This window comes from Stegastes partitus, unplaced genomic scaffold (assembly GCF_000690725.1).
Source record: "Stegastes partitus isolate 25-593 unplaced genomic scaffold, Stegastes_partitus-1.0.2 Scaffold648, whole genome shotgun sequence".
Taxonomy (NCBI): domain Eukaryota; kingdom Metazoa; phylum Chordata; class Actinopteri; family Pomacentridae; genus Stegastes; species Stegastes partitus.
The window spans coordinates 374,446-394,071 of NW_007578379.1; the positions used below are offsets into that span (position 1 = coordinate 374,446).

The 19,626-nt window shown below is 41.7% G+C and overlaps 1 protein-coding gene across 1 annotated transcript in view; it reads right to left on the minus strand.

Annotated features, from left to right (window-relative positions):
- LOC103363284 (ATP-binding cassette sub-family A member 1) overlaps positions 1 to 19,626 on the minus strand; it is a gene marked incomplete at its 5' end in the record, with an annotated part of 152,575 nt that overhangs the window by 98,131 nt on the left and 34,818 nt on the right. Inside the window, 8 exons of the mRNA XM_008289967.1 lie at positions 3,799 to 3,952; positions 4,251 to 4,283; positions 4,391 to 4,504; positions 6,081 to 6,129; positions 8,019 to 8,221; positions 9,828 to 9,830; positions 11,302 to 11,383; positions 14,487 to 14,704. Of these exons, the coding sequence (XP_008288189.1) occupies positions 3,799 to 3,952; positions 4,251 to 4,283; positions 4,391 to 4,504; positions 6,081 to 6,129; positions 8,019 to 8,221; positions 9,828 to 9,830; positions 11,302 to 11,383; positions 14,487 to 14,704 (856 nt within the window). The remainder of the gene's footprint in view (positions 1 to 3,798; positions 3,953 to 4,250; positions 4,284 to 4,390; positions 4,505 to 6,080; positions 6,130 to 8,018; positions 8,222 to 9,827; positions 9,831 to 11,301; positions 11,384 to 14,486; positions 14,705 to 19,626) is intronic.

Genomic DNA, 19,626 nt, shown 5'->3' on the forward strand with positions numbered 1-19,626 from the left:
CAGAAACAAGCTGGATTGACTTTACGACCGCTGTTACGTTACAGTGACGGTTACGAGGGATAAAAACACAGCTGGCCTCCTTTAAAACATAAAAAACTAAACGTGTTGACGACGCCTGTCCGGGCGACGCGTGTTTAACCACCGCAGCACTCATTAAAAATGCAAAAACGACAATAAGGTGGAGGCGACGTTAATCGGCCAACACGCCGCGGCTCTTCTGCCGCTTTACGAGTCTGATTAAACACTTCCACCGTCATCCGGCCACTCACGTATAATTAGTTTCTCGCCGTTCTCTCGTCTTTTGTGTGTGTTTTTTTTTTTTTTTTGAACCGACGCTAAAACCCCAACAGTCCTCCTCCTCCTCCTCCTCTCTCCACAATCCAATCCTCTTTCCTTCATCATGTAATTCTCTTTTCATTACATTGTTAGAGCCGACAAAAAGGTCAGCGGGGGGAAGGAGGAAGGAGAAGGAAAAAACGATATCTTTGCTGTTTAATCACTCGCAGGTCGGGCCGCGCTCGCCCAGCAAAGGGGAGGTTTGCGTACGTTTGATTAATTGCAGGCCGAGGCCAATTCAAGATGCTGCAATTGAAAAAATCCTGAATTTACTGCGCCGAGGAGGAAAGATAAAGAGAGAAGCCGTCCTGTTGCTCTCCGGCTCTGCGGTAATTGCAGGTGACGGCTGCATTGAGGGGAAATGTGCAAAAATATAAGAACTGTGAAGTCGTTAGGCTCACAAAGCCAACGCGCTGCCACGAACAAAAGCAGGAAGTTCATCGAGTTTAAACGACGAGGAGCGACGGCTGAAAACACCCCAACATGAGAGTCCAACGCCTCGTTAGATTGAGGTTGTTTCCTCAGCAATCATTCGTCTGATTTGATTTGTTAAAGCTGATATTCTTACAGATGCTCCCCTCAGTGGTGTTTAAATGATCAAATGAACGATGCAGCGACTCTCCAAACACCTCAACCTTTAAACTCGTCCACCGAAACACCACCAACAACTCCCCGATGACGCTGCCAAGGTTTAGACTGCCTGTCCTAAACCTAGAAATAGAAATCCAAGGGCTCCCTGGATCCCCTACGAGCAACCGCTGTCAGAATTTCATATTTTATGGATCACTGTATTGATAGTTTCCCACGTTTTGAAATAAAAAATAAAAAAATCAATCAAAAACTCTGAAAATTTGGCCAAAAATGATGTTTAAAAAACTGTAGAAAACTGGAAAATGGTGAAAATAACCACAAATATCGGTAAATTCACGATATTCTGCTGATGTAAATACAGTAAAATGGTTTAATTTTACTGTCACACAGAGTAAAACAGCTAATTTGTAAGTACTGGAAAGATATTTTGATATTTAACTATTTATTTGTCTCCACTGGGCTCCATGTGAACTAAACACTGCCTACAGTTCAGCCGAAAACTCCCTGAATTTTACACATGTGACTGTTAATCAGAGCTGAAACCCAACTGGCATCATGTTTGCACCAAAGAGAAGGAAATTTTATGTTTTTTACAGAATTTGCTGACACTAATCAACAGATTTTTGGATCATTTTTAATCGAAATCTGAAGCATGAAGTGATTTCAAAGACATTTGAAGCAAGTTGAAGCTCATTTAAATTTTGTAAAACAGAATATTTGTTAGAAGAAAAATATACATATTCTTTTATATTATTATTATTTACAGTGTAGACCTTTATTGTGACTTTTTTTGTTTTGTTTTCACTATTATTTACCATTTTTTAATACTTAGCATTCTTTTTTTCTTCTTTCAAATAATAGTGAATATCTGCAAAATAATCATCTATTTGCCTCATTTAAAAACAGATTTTTGAAGTGGATAATATTTACCATTTTGCCATTTTTCTTCTACTCAGCATGTAAATGTCCATATATATGCATATATTTCTGTGCTGTTACTACACATTAAGTGTAATTTAACAAATAATCGAGGAACGATGTGTGAAGCCGTCTGTTTAACCTTTTGACATCAGCAGCTCTTCCTTCAAACGTTGGCACTCATCAGATACCGGCGGCTCTCCGACGTTGCCAAGACTCGCCGGTCCCCAACTTCCAGCCCCATAAATCACCGCCTTTGTGTTTGGCGTCCTAATCTCCTTTATATTCCCTCTAACCGCTTGTATGCGAGGAGATTACGGCGCCGCACAATCATATCTGCCGACAATGGGAGCTGTTGACACGACGGAGGGGGACGAGAAAAGAAAACCTTTAGCCAAATGAGCGCGGCGGAGGAAGAGGTGGGAGGCGTGCCCTTGCAGACAATGCGCATCCTGGTACGTACACTTTATCCTCCCATCCCGCTCGCCGTCCTCGCTAAAGAGGGACGTCCCGGATTGACAGTGACTAATGGGGGCCCGGCGCTGCAGCAAATTACAAGAGGAGCCTCGCAAAGGTTGTTCCTGCCGCTCGCCGTGGCTCCTCAGCTTCCCACCGATACGCCATGTTTACGTCCTCAGACGCTCTGTCGATACGACTCGAGACGCTTTTCAGAAGTCGAAGTTAAAAAGAAACTAATCCATTTAAGCACCTTGAAAATTGCTGCTCAGCAAAATTGGTTTTGACTCGTTTAAATTAAGCCCGTTTATTAGTTTTGACTTCTGGAATTAAGTTTACGAGCAGCAAAATAATAAAGACACGCACCTAATAAGCTAATAGCGGTCTGTCATCGGCGTAATTGTCGCGCCGTCGCATTTATCGCGCGGCTAATGAAGGCGCATGATTAGCGCGGCGGCGGGATGAGGAGCGGGAAACAAATGGCGGGTGTCACTTTGGCGCTCGGCTGCCAATCAGAGAGATCAGGAGGAACCGAGGAAACAGAACCCTTCGGAATCGACACGAACTCGTTTATTAAACCGAGTCGAGGCCGTTGGTTCTGCAGCACTTGGAGCCAAAGAGTCCTCAAGTTAAAAAAAAGATTTATGTTAAATATCGGACTGAACAGCTTTTAATTCAAAAGCTGAGAGTCGACAATGAGGGAAAATGATCTCACAAATTATAATAATAAAACTAAGAATAAGAACCTAATCAAATTATTATAGAGCAGATAGAACTTAGAGGTGACAAAAATATGCAAAACAACTGATTTAATTAGAAGAGTTGTGTTGACTTAATAGCTTCCTACATTAAAAAAATAAAGAAATAAAATCTGCAAAATACTGTAAAAATCTGTCCAGCAAAAAACTCCTGAATACTTCAATGCTAAAAAAAAAAAACATTTTCTTTTTAAACAGCGGCAAATATCTGTATATATTATAATATATCCGTATATATCTGATTTATTTACCTGATTTAAAGACGGTAAAAGTGTAATTTTAAACATTGTAAAACAATACATTTGTTTGCAGTTTAATATCGGCAAATATTTGTAGAATAAGGATTTTTTAAATCTGATTTAATTACATTAAAGTTGTGTAATTCTACTGTCACAGATTGCAAAAAAATATAGAAAAATAAATTTTAAAATCATGGTGAAATGCTATAAAATTAAATTAAATTGTTAAAAAAAAAATCCTGCTGTTGATAAAAAACAGTGCAAAATAAAAACACAACAAAGTGCTGATGTGAGTTTCTGGTTATCGACACTCTTCTGGTCCCAGCAAGTCGCTGATTGAAACTAAACACCAACAACTCAAACTCCTGAACCGCTGACTTTTAAACGAGCTCCGTCATACGAGTCATTAGCTGATCTCGAGAGCCAGCGTGTACTCGAGCCGCCTCGATCCTCCCGCCCCGCCCAAACCGGCACAACCCCTGGACCCGTCACCATGACACCCGGAGGCGGTTACCTGGGCGATGATGCCCTTGCGGCTCCTGCGGGCGTGGTGGAAGCGCTTGATGAAGAGCGCCAGGAACTGCCTCCTGATCAGCTTCCAGCCGGTGATGACGGTGGAGCCCCGGCCGCTCAGGCTGTCGCTCGCCTTCACGTCTGGAGGGGGGGACGGGAAACAATATTTATATACCATGTTTAAACTTGTTTGGGTTCAACTTGGGAGGAAAAGAGCGACAAACAAAGAGCTCGCTTCTTGTTATGACGATAAAGTCAGTTCTGATTGAAAACCTTTTCTTTTATTTCCAGGAAGGAAAAATTGAAAAGGTGAAAAGCCAGGTGAGATCATGTAGGCGCAGGAAGGAAACTGACTTGAGCTCTTGTTTATTCGCTCTTTTCAAAAAGGCCACTGAGGTGAGACACTCAGAGTGGACGTGAATGAACGAAGCACACCTACCTTCCACTTTACTCGTGAACTTTTCCTTCAGATCTGCACGAGAAGCAGAAAGAGAGCCGTAAATATTAACACTTCTGTGTTGTTAATTACCAGTGTTTGATAGTTAGGCAGTAATCAGGAGGCCCGTGGAGGGGACTTGCCCGTCGTCACTCCGTTGGTTTGCTGGGCTTTGGTTCGGGCGCTGGCGATGCTGCTGCTGCTGCTCCTCCTCCTCCTGGATTCGCTCTTTCCTCTCACCAGCAGCTCCTTTGTTGCTGTGGGAATACAAATAAGATATGTTGTGTTGTGTGTTTTTTTTCTCCTGGCCTGACCCAATTTAGGGTTATAAATAACAATAAGAACCTGGCCCTGCAAGGCGCCACATTATTCCCCGTAAAAAACAAGAAGAAGCAGCAGGAAGCCAGGTGCTTCAGGAAGTCAGGATTCAAACCGAAGCCAGTCCACGATAAACCACCTTCACTGCCATAAGAGTGACTCGTACTGACTTGGATGCAGTTTGGGAGGTGATGTCTGAGAAGCATTAAATGTTTGGTTTTTATTTTGTCCGTCTGCTTCAGCTGTTGATTGTCATCCTTCCTTCTATGTAGCATAAAAACCAGCAGGACAAAGCAACAAGCTAAATGCTAAAGTCAACGCAGAAGTGTCCAAAAATCATTCTCAAGGCTTTTCTTTGTGCTGCATGTTCCCGTCGTTAAACTACGAGAGAAAAAGTGGAAAAACTACGAATCCATCAAGACTATCGTCATTTAATAATCAGCTAAATGTGCAACAAGTACCCACCTAGCTGCATCAGAATCAGCTGGTTTTTATCGTACAGTCGCTCTGCAAAGTTTTACGTTCATACTATGATTAAATACTAGAGTTAAAGGCCCTTAAAGTGCATAGAAGTGGGTCAAAAATGTGGATTTTTGGCATTTCTAAGCCTCAAAACTTCACCAAGACAGGAAACAGACGCGTGAAGTTTGCGAGGATGAGAATGAAATTTAAGCTCTGGTAAAAACTACAACAAAAATTTCCCCCATAACCGACTTTGAGCATCAATATCATGAGTTATGATGTTAAAATACGCCTATATTATAAACTAATCATGTCTATTGGATGATTCTGGTGTCACATGATGATAGAACTGATCCTGACAAACCACTGTCACGCTTGAAAGTTTACCCAGAATGCACTTTTTACAGTCTTCTCTGGTGATTTGTCAGCACATACATCCCATAATCAAAGTTAGTTATAGAGAAAATAAACACAAAATGAGACTCAGAGTTTAGACTGTGACACCTGGACGGATGTAAAACTGATCTGGTGTCAGTTTAAATGTGTTCATCAGCCCTGAAAGGTTCATGTGTTCGTCTGCTGTAATTTTAAAGTTCTGAGGATCGGAAATACGTGAAAACATGTTAAAAAGCTTAAAACTTCATCCCACATGCGGTTCAAGGGCCTGGAACTGTGGAAACATTCACAGGATGAAGGTAAAACTTCATACGGCTTCGTTTTATTTACTTCAGTTGTTAAGTTTAATCCTAACCTTAACAATAAGCGTCTGAGGAGGTCAGATGAGAACTTTTTCCTGCAAATTTTCACTGTCAAACTGACTGATTTGTGTCTATGTGCTGCATTTATGAAGTTATATGGGTTAAAGATGATGGGAAAAGTCATGCAAATTTAAATTTAGAGCCACCTCATGTGGTTTAAGGGTCTGAAAATAATCACAGCATGACGGTAAAACTTTGCTTCATTAAATCTACTAAAGTGACTGTAGAGTAAAAACCGTTGGAGGATATTTTACGGAATGACCCTTTAAGGCTTGAAGCAGAATTATTCTCTTACTCGATATCTCTGCGTCGGCGCCGCTGTCTTCTGCCACCTTCAGGAAAATCTGCAAAACAAACAGATGAAGACGTGATTACTGATCGTGTGTGAGCGTCTGCCGCCACATTATGAACTCACAAGCAGGTAAAAATGCAAGTTGCAGCATTTAACAAACTCCAGGAGGGTCGGTGGTGCATTCAAAGACCCTCACCTTTACACCTGCCAAGCTGCCTCCTCGATTTTATTTAATTCAAACCAGGTGTCGGATTGAATAAATCTCAGCGTTTTCCGACACTGACCCGTGAAATAAAAAGGTTGTATAAAGTCTGACAGCATCAAAAGCTCCAATACAGGTAAAAAAAACTCACTAAACGTTATTATTTAAGTTATTTCCCTGATTGTTCATCCTATCTGCTGTTTATTAGCTCTGCGTAATAGACTGGAGTCTATCCGGACTTCAAACGGAGACACGGACGGACAGAATAACCGCTTTTTTTTATTTTTAGCAAATTCAAAAGGAATTATTCACGTGGCCTGCAGGCCGCGAGCGTCTAACGCACGTCTGAGCTACATGACGAGCATCAGCCAGCAGTCGCTCAGCTTTATGATCCAGGACGAGGCTCCGCTCGGCCGACGTACAGCAACGAGTCGCCGGTTTGGTGGAAACAGAGCCGCATGTGTGACGGCAACCAGCCCACGGACGTCACTGCTGCTCGCAGGGCAACGCCTCAGAGGGAAACGTCTGGAGTTCACTGTGTTATTCTTATTTTCTTTAAGATATTAAGAGTGAAACTTTAGGTTAAAATGTCATTGTGATGAATTAACGTTAAATCTACGACATACACGTGATGCAAGCAGCAGAAATGTGGATTTTTTATAATATTGATGTCGATTAAGGCTACTTTTGTAGATGCTGCTTTGTTTAAACGATCTCGTTTTAGAATCAGGAAACACTTTTGTACAATGCTTGTGTGTAATCTTCTGCATTACTCTTATTTTCTTTAAAATATGAAGTCCTGCAACTCAACTTAACTGCAGCTTAAATGGTGTTTTATGTCATTTTGACTAATTAACATAAAAATCTACGACGTAAACGTGATGCAAGCAGCAGAAATGTGGATTTTCTTGAATTTTAATGGAGATTATTTCCACTTTTATGTAATGCTTGTGAGGAAAATGTGTGTAATTTTCAACATTTTCTTATTTTCTTTGAGATATTAAGTCCTGCAACTTGAAGTACAATGGTGTTTTACGTCATTATGACCAATGAACATAAAAATCTACAACATAAATTTGATGCAAGCAGCAGAAATGTGGATATTTTATAATGTTAATGCTGATTGAAAACATTTTTGTGCAAAACTTGTGTGTAGTTTTCTGCATTATCCTTGTTTTCTTTAACATATAAAGTCCTGAAACTGCAGCTTAAAACATTATTAACATAAAAGTCTACGACATAAACGTGATGCCAGCACCAGAAATTAGGATTTTCTTCACTTTAAATGGAAGCTAATTTAACTTTTGTGCAATGCTTGTGAGGAAATGTGAGTAATTTTCTTTATTCTTTTTTGTTTGACATATAAATTCCTGTAACTTTAAGCTAAGAGGTGTTTTATGTCATTGTGACGAATTAACATAAAAATCTTCGACGTAAACGTGATGCAAGCAGCAGAAATGTGGATTTTCTTCAATATTATTGGCGATTAAAGCTACTTTTGTGGACGCTGCTTCGTTTAAAACGATCTCGTTCTGGAATCAGGCACGACTTTCATCATCAACGTGGCGGGAAAGAAAAAAGAAAAATCAATACTTGAATCTGAGGAAAAATGATTGATTCTCGACTCCCGCGGCTCCGAGCTGAAGCCAAACAAAGTGATGTAAAGTGAATTTACAGCACGAGAAGAGACGAGAAGCAGAAAGTTGTTTCTCCTGCTCGTCGGCGTGCGGCGGCCTCACCTCCTCCAGCGTGGTGTCGGAGATGCCGTAGCTGGTCAGGCCGAGGTCCTTCATGGCCCCGTCCAGCTCCTGGAAGAGCAGCGCGAAGGTGCCGTCTTTGGCTCCGGCGTAGGGCAGGATGTAGGTGATCTCCTGGCCGATGCTCTCCAGGAAAACCGCCCCGGGGACGTGGCGACGCACCAGCTCGCCCACTGCCGCCACATCTGTAGCACGGACACACAAACAGAGGAAAAATTTAAAAAAAGAAGCAATATTTCAATGACAGTGACATTTAAAAACAGTGCAACACATCAGCGGGCGTCATCCCCTTCGCCTCATCCATCCTGAAGCCGGGTCTTAGCGGGAATCAATCCGGACAGTGTTGCAGAACGCACCGGCATCCATTATCGATCCAGAACCTCTCATACATAATTACTGCGGCTTAACAACCGCTGGCCCGGTGCTTTATGAAGACGTAAACGGATCTGCTTCGCACATCACACTGAATTATTTGAGGGAATAAGTCGGCTTGCGGTTTAACGACGAGGCGCGGCGTCGCTGCTAGTGATGCGGACGCCTTTATCCTATTTCCCGTCTCAGATTGGGCTCGTGTTTGGCTGAAAATGATCAAAAGCTTCGTTTAAAATGAGAAAAACTCAAGTCGAGGCAAGATTTTGGCAGGTTTGTACCATCCTCAATAGTAAAAACTCAAATTAAAATGAATGAAACTGCTTCAAATCAAACAAAACCGAACATGTGGATGTAAATTTATGCCGGCATTGACTTGGTTCGACATTAAAAGGCGGCTATCAGCGTGATAAAAGTCAGATTTTTCTTCCAAGTGTATTTAAGAAACACGCACCTCGACAGCAGAAGAGCCATGAATATGGAGAAGACAGCTACGGGGGGAAGAAAATCAAGCCATATGGGAAGAAGTATTACAAGCTGTGAGAGCGTAAAACCTGCAAAAAAAAAAAGACCTTAAACCTGCAATAACTGAACCAGAGCAGCGAGCGCGCCAGCAGGACGGCTGATCGCGGACCGGAGCGGTCGGGAGCCGTAGGATCGGTGATAACTCTCTTTAAGCACATCACCACCAGCTTCAACATTTTTAACATCGACTTGCTGTGATCCGACGTAATTAAAATACTGATCACAGGCCTGCGGGACAGAAATCTGATTTTAATCTCGTGTCTGGGAAATTTTGTATTTCATTCGGGGGAACCTTTCACTCGCTGCCGCTCGACGGGAGAGTTTGGCTTCTCGCTAAGCGTCGTCTGGAGGAGGAACTAAAAATACGGCGTGTGACTCATGCGATGGTGGGTCAACGTCGCGCTTCGCTTGCCAGGAATTCATCAGAATACATTATCGCCCAAATACAGTTTATCAACACGCAAAGATCCCAAAACTCCACCTCGAACCAGCAAACTTTGACAACTACTTCTGCTCCACCATCTCTGAATTATTCACAGCAGTAAACAAGGATATTTGTGAAATCTGGGCCTGATTTGTTGAATACTTTCACTTTCAGCTGGTTTATTTTTGCACATTTAAATTTCAGGCAGTTTGAGCAACAATATCAGGAACTATTAAAGATAAAAACCTAAGATTTTCACTCTTATCTTATTATCTTTATGCCGATTTAGAATCTGTGATATTGGACAAGTAGATCAAATGATCTCTGATGATGGAGAAGATGACGAGAAGTTCCATCTTTGAGCTCATGTTGACAAAAAAACTGATAAACTGGTGACGTTTTCTGAACCACATGTAGCTGCAGGTCACAATAACACAAAACTAAACATGTAGAATAGTTTAAATATGAAATACTTGCTCACAAAAATGAAAATAAAGAGTTTGCACTTGAAATGAATGATTAAGCAACTCTTAAAAGTTGCCGCATTTCTCATTTTTTAAATTGTTTTTTTTTGCCTTTTTGCTTTTTATGTATAGGACAGATGAGAGAGAGACAGGTAAGTGGGGGAGGAGAATGGGGGAAGGACTTGCAGCAAAGGGCCATGAGCGGGATTTGAACCCATGACCTCTGCGTAGGGTACATCCGCAGTGGCCCCTTCTCTCATTTTTAGACCCAAGCTCTGAAGCTTAAGTAAGTCCCAGGACTTTGTCTATTAACCAGAAAGAACAAAGTAATGAGCCATGGATGCACAACTTTGTTTATGCTGGAATGAAACTAATAAAGAATTTAAGTGACTAAAAACAGCCTCAATATTCTAAATTACTGTCTTAGTTAGATCTGGAGAATCATTTTAAAACTCCTGGATCAGACTATCGACCAATAACCTGTCATATCGACACAATCAGTTATGAAAGTGGAACAAAAATAACTTTATTTTCACTTTTTGGAGCAAGTATTTCATGTTAAAAGTATTTTGTATGTTTAGTTTTGTGTTACTGTGACCTGCAGCTTCATGTGGGTCAGAAAATATCACCAGTTTAATTCTGCTTCATCTATTTTTTGTTAATATGACCTCAAAGATGGAACTTCTCATGACTTTTTTCATATATCAATTGGCTCATAATTAGAGGTTATTTGATCTACTTGTCCAATATTGCAGACTCTGAATCAATGACATGGTGAGAAATTATTTTATCTTTAATAGATCCTGAAATATTGTTGCTCAAACTACCTTGAATTTCAATATGAGGAAAAAAACAGCTGAAAGTGGGTCACAGGTTAGTTTCTAAAAAGAAATAACTCAAAGTATTTGATAGAGCAGCTCAAAATTTCATAAATACTCCTATTTAATGAGGTTAATTTGATCATGGGTGAGGTGAAATATGAAAAAACAGAGTAAAAATTCCAGGTTTTTATCTTCAATAGTTCCTCATATTGTTGCTCAAACAGCCTCCAAAATAAAAGCCAGGTAATTATCTACATTTTTATTAATTATCTCTGAAAGTATTGGAGAAGCTAAACCTTCACAGACACCATTTTAAACAGTTTAAAAAGAAAAAGTTTCCTGCAGACGGTCAAGCTGATGATCTGAGATGGAGTTAACCCTCTTATTAACAATTCCCATGTGCTCCTTATTGGGGCATTAAAATGCACTCGACCAGCAGACAGAAGACTTGAGAAGCCTCCCACGGCGGCGCTTACTGGAGCTCTGATGCTGCCATGGTGGTTTCAGCTAATGGGTGTTCAGAACACTGGGATAATGGTGTTCTGGGAAGTTTTATGGGTAATATTCGCCTGGTTTGGGAGCGTTTTTACACAGTTTTGAAGAAGCTCGTACCGGTTTACATCGCGCTAATTGTGAACCACGAGTGGAGGCGAAGTTCGTACCTGAGGGATCGGACTCGCTGCTGGTTCGGCTGCCGATTCCTTCGTCTGGGCTGCTGCTGCTGCTGGAGGACCCGTCCGTCTCCTGTTAATCAGAATTGGATTAGAAAGGCTTTATCGCTCAGAAATGATGAACAGCGCCTCCTCGACGACTCGCGTTAATCACACGACCGACGACTTCCCGCTTAATCGCTCCAAATAAAGCTGCAAACAAGCGGCGGAATACGAAGCCGCAATCTCATCGGCGCGAGACCGAACACGGAGGCGATGATAACGTTTTAATTTAGACAAAAGGCCGAATGAGCCTCGCTTTTCTTTTTTCTTTTTTAAAGAACTTTATGACATTTATTAAATGGGAGTTTAATCACAGTGAAATGAGATCAGGGCCATCCAGCTCCGTCCAGGCCCCCGTTATATCGCCTGTGTAATTGCAAACTCCTCCAATTAATTACAAAAGTGTCACGCGGGGTAAAAAAAAACAAAACAAATAAAATAAAAAAAAGCAGCTCCGGCTCTACCGTTAAAAGGTGTTTATTTATTTATTTCAAACAAACGACTGGGCTCACCTCAAAGAGCCTGCAGACAAATGGTAATCGCTCTCGCCCTGCTGGCATCGGCGCATCTTGTTCATTTGCTCTAATTGATTAAAACTAAGTGTGCGAGGCACCATTGGCGAGCACAAGCGAGAATCAACCCCCCCCCTCCTCCTCCCACTTCTCCCCGGTGACAATTAGCATCATCCAGCACGTAGGCGTTTGCCAATTCTCATGCTGGGAGAGACTAAACACAGATCATTATGGGGGGAGTGGGGGGAAGTCAGAGGGAGCAATGTTCAATAATAGAGTGGAGAGGGGTGGTGTCAGAGGGGCAAGATGGTGGATATATGAAGCCGACCCCCACCCGTCCGATTACAGCCGGTTTCTAGAAAGTTGCTCCAATGGGGACGGAGGAAGGACGGGGTGATCGCGTGGTCATCCGGAGACGACACGGTTGGTGAAGACGGTTGTCGGCGATGAGTTTGAGCGATGTTGACATTTTAGTTTGTTCTAAACTTGCTTCATGTAGAGCAGGGGTGTCCAGTCCTGGTCCTGGAGGGCCACAATCCTTCATGTTTTAGATGTTTCCCTTCTTCTAACACACCTGATTCAAATGATCAGGATCGTTATCAGGCTTCTGCAGAGCTTGATGATGAGCTGATGACTTGAATCAGGTGTGTTGGAAGAAGGAAACATCTAAAACATGCAGGACTGTGGCCCTCCAGGACCAGGACTGGACACCCGTGATGTAGAAGAACGAGTGACTTGTCTCAAAAGTAGGATATCAACCAACTAAAGACAAGAGCAGATGTCATGGTAGCTTGGTCTGAACACGTTAAATGTTGAGTTCTATGTCACCTGGGCAAAGATTTAGCGCAAAAGATGAGCATATCTGACAAAATAATTAACAATAAAAGAACAAAGCAGCCATGTTAATAGTTATTTCTCGTCATTTTAGTCTTTAAAAGTGTCACCCGATTCAAGAATTGCTTTGATAAATGGAAATATATCATCCAATCTGTGACGAAAATCAGTTTCTGCATCTTGCAGCGACACCCAATCGTCAGGTTTTTAGTTTTTTTTTTGTTGTGGGGAACCTCAGGAGAGTTTAGTGTTAAAACAGAGACGCTGCTTTTAAAATTAAAAATCTCTCGGATAACTTTTACGCGAGTTCGTTTGAGCAATTCTTGGGAAGATTGGAAATGAGATTGACGTGAATAGTTCGCACGTCTCTGCTTTTCTTTAATTCATCCGCTGGAGCTTCGTCTAAACTCGGAGCAGGTCGACGTCCGGAGGCTCGTTTAAGGATAAACGATGTCGGCACACGAATGAGAAACTGGGATGAGGATGAAATATTAAAAACCAAAGCTACTGAAAAAGTAAAAAGAACATTAATTAGAGCATTTTAAGTTTTAAAAACAAATGAATCAACTGAAACCAGAAGTGAAAGCTGAAGAAGTTGGAACCTTGACGTGCCCTCAGGATAAACAGAAGCCCAGCGTTTGATTGTTCTGCAGGTTATTCCAGGTCGCAGCCAGTAAAAACTGATTTTCCAACTTCGCTTGAGTGCATTCACTAAGACTATATATTAAAAGAACAGGAATGAAGTAAAGTAACAGGCAAAAACCATTTAGTCGTCGCTATCTTGTAAAAAACACATTCTTTGATCATCACAGTGCCCCCTAGTGGCAGAATGCAGCAAACCTTTTGTGAGCCTTGGTCTGACGATGCTCTGTGATCATTTTGGTGACGATTGGTCAAATTTTTGTGTTTTTTTCGATGTTTGCTTTGAAATCCGATATGTTAGCTTAGCATCAATAGCATCACTTAGGTTGAAACAACAAGTTGATATGTCTCTGATTTGGGACCTCCCAGCAAATTACCTGACATGCTTGTTCTCAGGCAACGACACCAACGGCCATGGGGCAAATCGCATTTTTTAACTATCACAGCACCATCTAGTGGTTGAATGTTGCTTTTTTGTGTGTGTCTTTAAAACAAGGCTGCTGATTTTGACTGGTTGTGATGGATGGATGCTTCGCTTTAGGGTCTTGGTCTGAAGACGATCTGTGACCATTTTGGAGAAGATTGGAAAAGATTTTTTTACGAAAAATTTGTTACCTTCAACTTAAATTTTTGATAAATCCAACATGGCAGAAAAACCAAGATGGCCGACATTGATGTTTTAAGGTGCTTTGGGTTCAGCTTGATGCAAGAAATCCAACGGCACCTAATATTTGAAAATTATAAGTCTGATTCAAAAGTTTTGTGAATAAACGAACTTCCAACTTCAACACGGTGGTGGCGCTAGAGTGCTGGACATGAAGCTTAGTGAAAAGGATCAGGAAATTCAATTAATTTAAACTTTTTACTAAAGCGTTCTAGGTGTTTATATGGACTCCAATGATGAAAGAAAAGTATGCATTAGAAATGTTGCGCAACCCAAGATCTCATATCATCCATGAAAGTTTTAAAAAGGATTTATTGCAGCTTTAATTTACTACTTTTAAATGAGTCAATTAATACCTAATATGAAAACAATCCAAAATCTAAAGTCATGAAAAACAGCTATGAATCTGCACGTAGCTAAAATGCTAAAAATGTCAACAATGGTTCAAAAGCTAATGATTAGCAAAAACCACGTTAGCTCACCCTTCGTCCGACTTTGTTCTGAATGATGCCGCTACGCTGGGCGGCCATCTTCTCAGTCCCGTCCCTGACCAGGGTGAGGTAGTAGCCGCTGCCGAAGCATTTCTTCAGGAAGAGCGGGGAGCCGCAGCATCGCATCTTCCCGTTGGAGATGATGGCAATCCGGTCGCCCAAGATGTCGGCCTCGTCCATGTGGTGCGTCGACAGGATGATGGTTCGGTCTGAAGGGAGGCGAGAGAGAAAGAGATTGGAAGAGCGTGAAGGTTCGTCTATGTGTGAGCTGATGTAAAGAGAAAAGAAACACTTGTGAAGTGTTTGTTGTAACACTCTTCAAAGGATGCCACAGGTCAACTGTTCAAACCAAGCCAGTATCACAATCTGTCTCTGCGTGGTCCTCACTTATCTCCTCAGCGCCGACTCCGCCGTGTTGTGTTTTTTTCTTCTTCTTTTTTTTTACTCCTGCTTATCCGCATGGCAACAAAGCAAACTCCAGAAGAGTGCGTGGGCGTGAATCTGGGACAAAATTAAAATGACGATAAAGGCCACCCGAAGCCTACTTTCCAGCGTTTCCATGAGACCACGCTCTATTCCGGCTCTCGCTTTTGTTCGCCGAGTCCTTTGATTCGAGAGGCATCAAAAACGAACACAATTGCAATGACAACTGCGGCAGACATTGTGAGATTACTCGCAGGTGTTCCAGTCCTTTCATATCATGCTGTATCAGATAACACATATTAATTATCGCATACCCCAGAAATCAGGGGGGGAGAAAAAAAAAAAAGGGACTGGATGTGTAATGAAGTCACAGCGTGGTCATGTCTCCGCAGTCGGCATGAAAGACGGTATCACAGACTAGCGGGCTAACTTTTGATCCTGTAATGTTTTTAAAGGAGAAAACATTTAACCTGATGCCTTTATTAGTGTGGAGAAAAAAGCCCTGCTTAGAAGTCAGCTACTTTGAAAAGACTGTGCTGTCTACAGTTTATTATTACGTTTGAAATTGGAAAGGCCAAAAGAGCCATTAAAGGGTGATTACTGACGGATGATTAGCCATGCTAATGGTGTGGCTACGAGGATGGCGAGACAAAAGTTATTATCTAGGCTCAAATATTTCCACAACTACTGAATGGATCGCTTTGAAACTCGCTCAAGACATCCATTGTGATCAGAGGATGGATGCTAATTGCCTCATTTCTTTTTTCTTTTTTTTTTCCCTCCCCTGTAGCACCAATAGTTTTCACAGCCTACTGATAAATATCTCAAGATCTTCTAATGGGCATGTCCCGAGACGACTGCTATCCATAAGTCTGAGTAAGTCAGTATACTAAGTATGCAAATTTCTAATAATACACTTAAGTTGATAATTGGCAGCGTTATCAATTAAATTTAATCATACAAACTGAACACATTTAATTTGTCCTGTGCTGATGTTGCTAGTTTAGTCTGCAGGTGCATGATTTGGGCATCAAAAACTTAAACTACTGGATTGTAGATCCTGTCTAGAGGTCATTAAGCACCACAGAAGTCGTTGTCATGGTGCCTGTTGCTAGCTAAACCCCCACAATGCTCAGAATTCAGGTATAAATCTGTCATTGTGCCCTTATTTTAGTCAGTTTTGTCCCTACCTTCCACTATCTTCGTGCTAAAGTTTTAAAAGTCCACGACGCTGCAAGAACCTCGGGGCCAGCAACTTAAACTTTCAAGTCTTTCACAGGATTTGGATCGAGCATGAAGGCAGTTTGGCTATGTTTTCTTGCTGGATTATCTGCTTTAATCTCCCGCAAATGTTCCACCACAACAATCCCAAAAGAAATAAAAACAATCTGGAGTGTTTTTCCCCCCAATAGCAGAATCACAGTGACGAGCATCCACACCATTACGCTGACAACTACGGTATCAAACAGTAACAGGCTCCACCTGGTGGCACAACCAGGTACTGCAGCTGATCTATGATATATTTTCTAACATGTATGTAGACGACACAAGTTTGTTCTGTCTTTAAGAGGTTATTTAGCCGTGGTACATCCTATCCTCTAACACTACATATCAGACAGCATCCTACTTGCTTTACGACAAGGTTCTGAAACACCTACGCAACATTAAGGAACAGCCGTGATGCAAAAATGCACTTTTTCCGCATCAGCTGACTTTACAAACTTTCATGTACTTAAAGTGTGTTCTATGTGGAAAAGGGTGCCAGATTGGGACTCAAAGGTGAAAAAACTTAATCGGGACATCCCCATCTATCAGATAACGCAACATTTTTGCTCATCCATTCAGAGTTTTCGCCCCTTTTTCACCAAATTTGAGGGTGTTTATTGCAAAAGGTCATGTGCTGCGCCGGCCGTTTTTTGCACTGAGCTGGTAAAAATCTGTATCCTGTCAGGTCGCATTATCCCCCCGACAAGGACGCACTCAGAGGTCATTAGCTGCACTCCAACGCGGTCGTTTTGCTTGCCCAACTATTTCCGCTTTCCCGAAAGTACACACTCACACTTTTCTGTGCCCTGCCACCAGCTGAGCTGCTAAATCCATCCCTACTCAGTTAAGTATTGCTGCCTTATGCTATGCCAAGCAAGTCTGGAGCTCTCTCTATACAAACTCCAACAAAATGCCCAAGTTGAATGAATGCCCACAACCCAGTCAATTTAGCATATGGGGGGGAAAAAGCTACGCTTATGAAGAGACGAGGTGGGGGAGGGGAGGGTGGAGGGTGGAGGAGATTGCTGGAGGTTTATTTTCGACTGCGCCAGCTCATTTTGTATGGGATGCTCAAACTTACAGATGATTTTCCTGGGGATTTGTTGTGGTTTACAAGTGGGAAGGAAGGAAAAAAAAAAAATTCAAAAAGCACTGCATCATCTGTGAGTTGGGAGAAAAAAATAAATGTGTTTGGACTGCAGATGGCCCACAAAGGTATTCTGATTTATAGTGTGTTGTGGTGCATTACAGCACAAAGTGATATATCAAACGGAGTCGGGTGTGTTCGGGTAAATTGCCGGTACTCGCGCCGCGCGCAGCAAAGTGAGGCTGGAAATCTGGGTTCTGTTATTTAGCTTCCTTCCCTCTAAATCAAGCTGATAGAAATGGATTTCGGAGCGGTTGAGGAAGGCTCAGACAGGTATTATGCACATCGGCTGGCAGATGAGTTATCGGGCCGAACCGCGTTAACTGTTGTTTGTGGCGATCAATTTGGATCAATGGATTTTTTTTAACATCCCGTCCGCTGAGTTATAATAACCAGATGGAGCCCGACAAAACGAACACGGGTTTGTTTATTGGCGCGATTAAAAGTCAGACGATTATCGCAGAGGGTGCTGAAGGTTAAAGAGGCCGAAAGTGAAAATTGTGTATTTTTAACACACTTTGGCCCCAAAAAAGAGCCTTCAGTGGTTTGTTCCTGCGAAAACAACATCTCGAAGAACAAACGGTGGCACATTTTCAAGCCATTTGTGTTGCAACATTAGCCTCAACCCTACATTAATTTGTATTCCTGGAGAAAAAACAAAACAGAAATGCATTATGTATAGCACAGAAACACGCCGTAAACATCCACCTCGGATTGTTGTCATTTGCTTTCAAGGTGAGTTTTTGGAAAAGAGAGACAATTATTCTGCTTAATAACAGGCACCACGTTTGTTTTTAAATGAATTTGTAATAATAAATCATTATTAATTCTACATTTTTCCCCCCCAAATGCAATAAATGAATCACCTGGCTTCAGATAACAGATTTGATGTGGTAATAATGTGGGATTTAAGATCATATATTATACATTGTTGTGGTCATGTAGTGTTTTTTAAAAGCCACAGGATGATTTGAATCAACTGCAACAACTAATTAAATCCTAAAAACCAACTCGAAGGACGTTCGTGTTTTAATTTTCAGCGGCTACACGCTCGCGCAAGCTGTTGAAAATAAGAAATTCAGCCGGCAGAAGAGTAGAAATCCTTGGATTTAACAAGTCCCATTAGCTGCCTGTTTGTCGGGCTGTGTATCATGTGCGTCCGTGTAAAACAGCGTTAATATTTATGTGGTAATAAAGAGCTATTGAGGGAAAAAAAAAAAAGGAGAACCAAAGCCTTTAAGGACTCCAGAATAAGAAGCTTGTAAATTGATAAAAATATCAGTCGCAATCAATAAATCAAGTAACATAAAATGATGCAAAGCGCAGCGAGAACACACAAGGCTGAAGGCGCCGCGCTAAATGTATTAAATCCATTATATTAATATCATCCTCAAGGCCCATTTTATAACATAATGAGAGGGGTAATTTAATCAACTTCCAGTAATGGATAATAATTAAAAATTCATAATTTGCTAATTTTTACAGTAAATCTTCACCTTCGGAGGTAATTTTCTAATGAAATATGGCAAATAGGAGGCATTAAAAAGCAGAAACCCGACGCCGACACGTCCACGTTTCAGCGTTTTCGTGAGCGTTCTCTGCTTATTACCAGATGCATCAAGCTTATTGATCTCAAAAAGTGCACTTTAGGCCGCGTGAAAGCATGTACACGGTGTTCCTTTGTATATTGAGGAGTTGTGAGGCAGAGCGTGAACTGCAACCAACCAAATAAGGCCCCGCTGAATTTAATCAAAACAACACCCACTTGGGGCGACGTGGTCAACCTGTCTGCGTGAAAAACCTGCACACTTAATTAGCTATGAAGAACCAGAGTATTAAGTCCAATTTCAGCCCTCGGCTTTTTCACACAAACAGGCTGCCTGCAGCTTTTTTTTTTTTTTCTCCTGCTTAATGACAAACCTTAGCAACACTGTGGTGCAAATAAGAGCAGAGAGGCACAAAACATGAGTCACTCAGCCAGCCAGAATGTGGGGGTTGTCATTAGAGCGGAGTTATCTCCAGCTCCCAATTGGAGTGAAAGGACTTGATTAGAGAAAGAGAGAAGCTAATGACACAGCGAGGGCGGGATGTCACTCAATGCACATTAAACATTTAGACATGTGTTGAGAGACTGTGTTACTATAATGTCCACGTCCTGCTTACAGCCACCAGCAGCCGCAGAGCACATAAAGACCCGGAGTGACAAGCCGACTGATCTGGCAGACAATTAGGGACTCTGTTAAATAGCGACGTCAATTAAAGCGTCTTGGATTTACTCGTCCCCCGTTTCCGTCT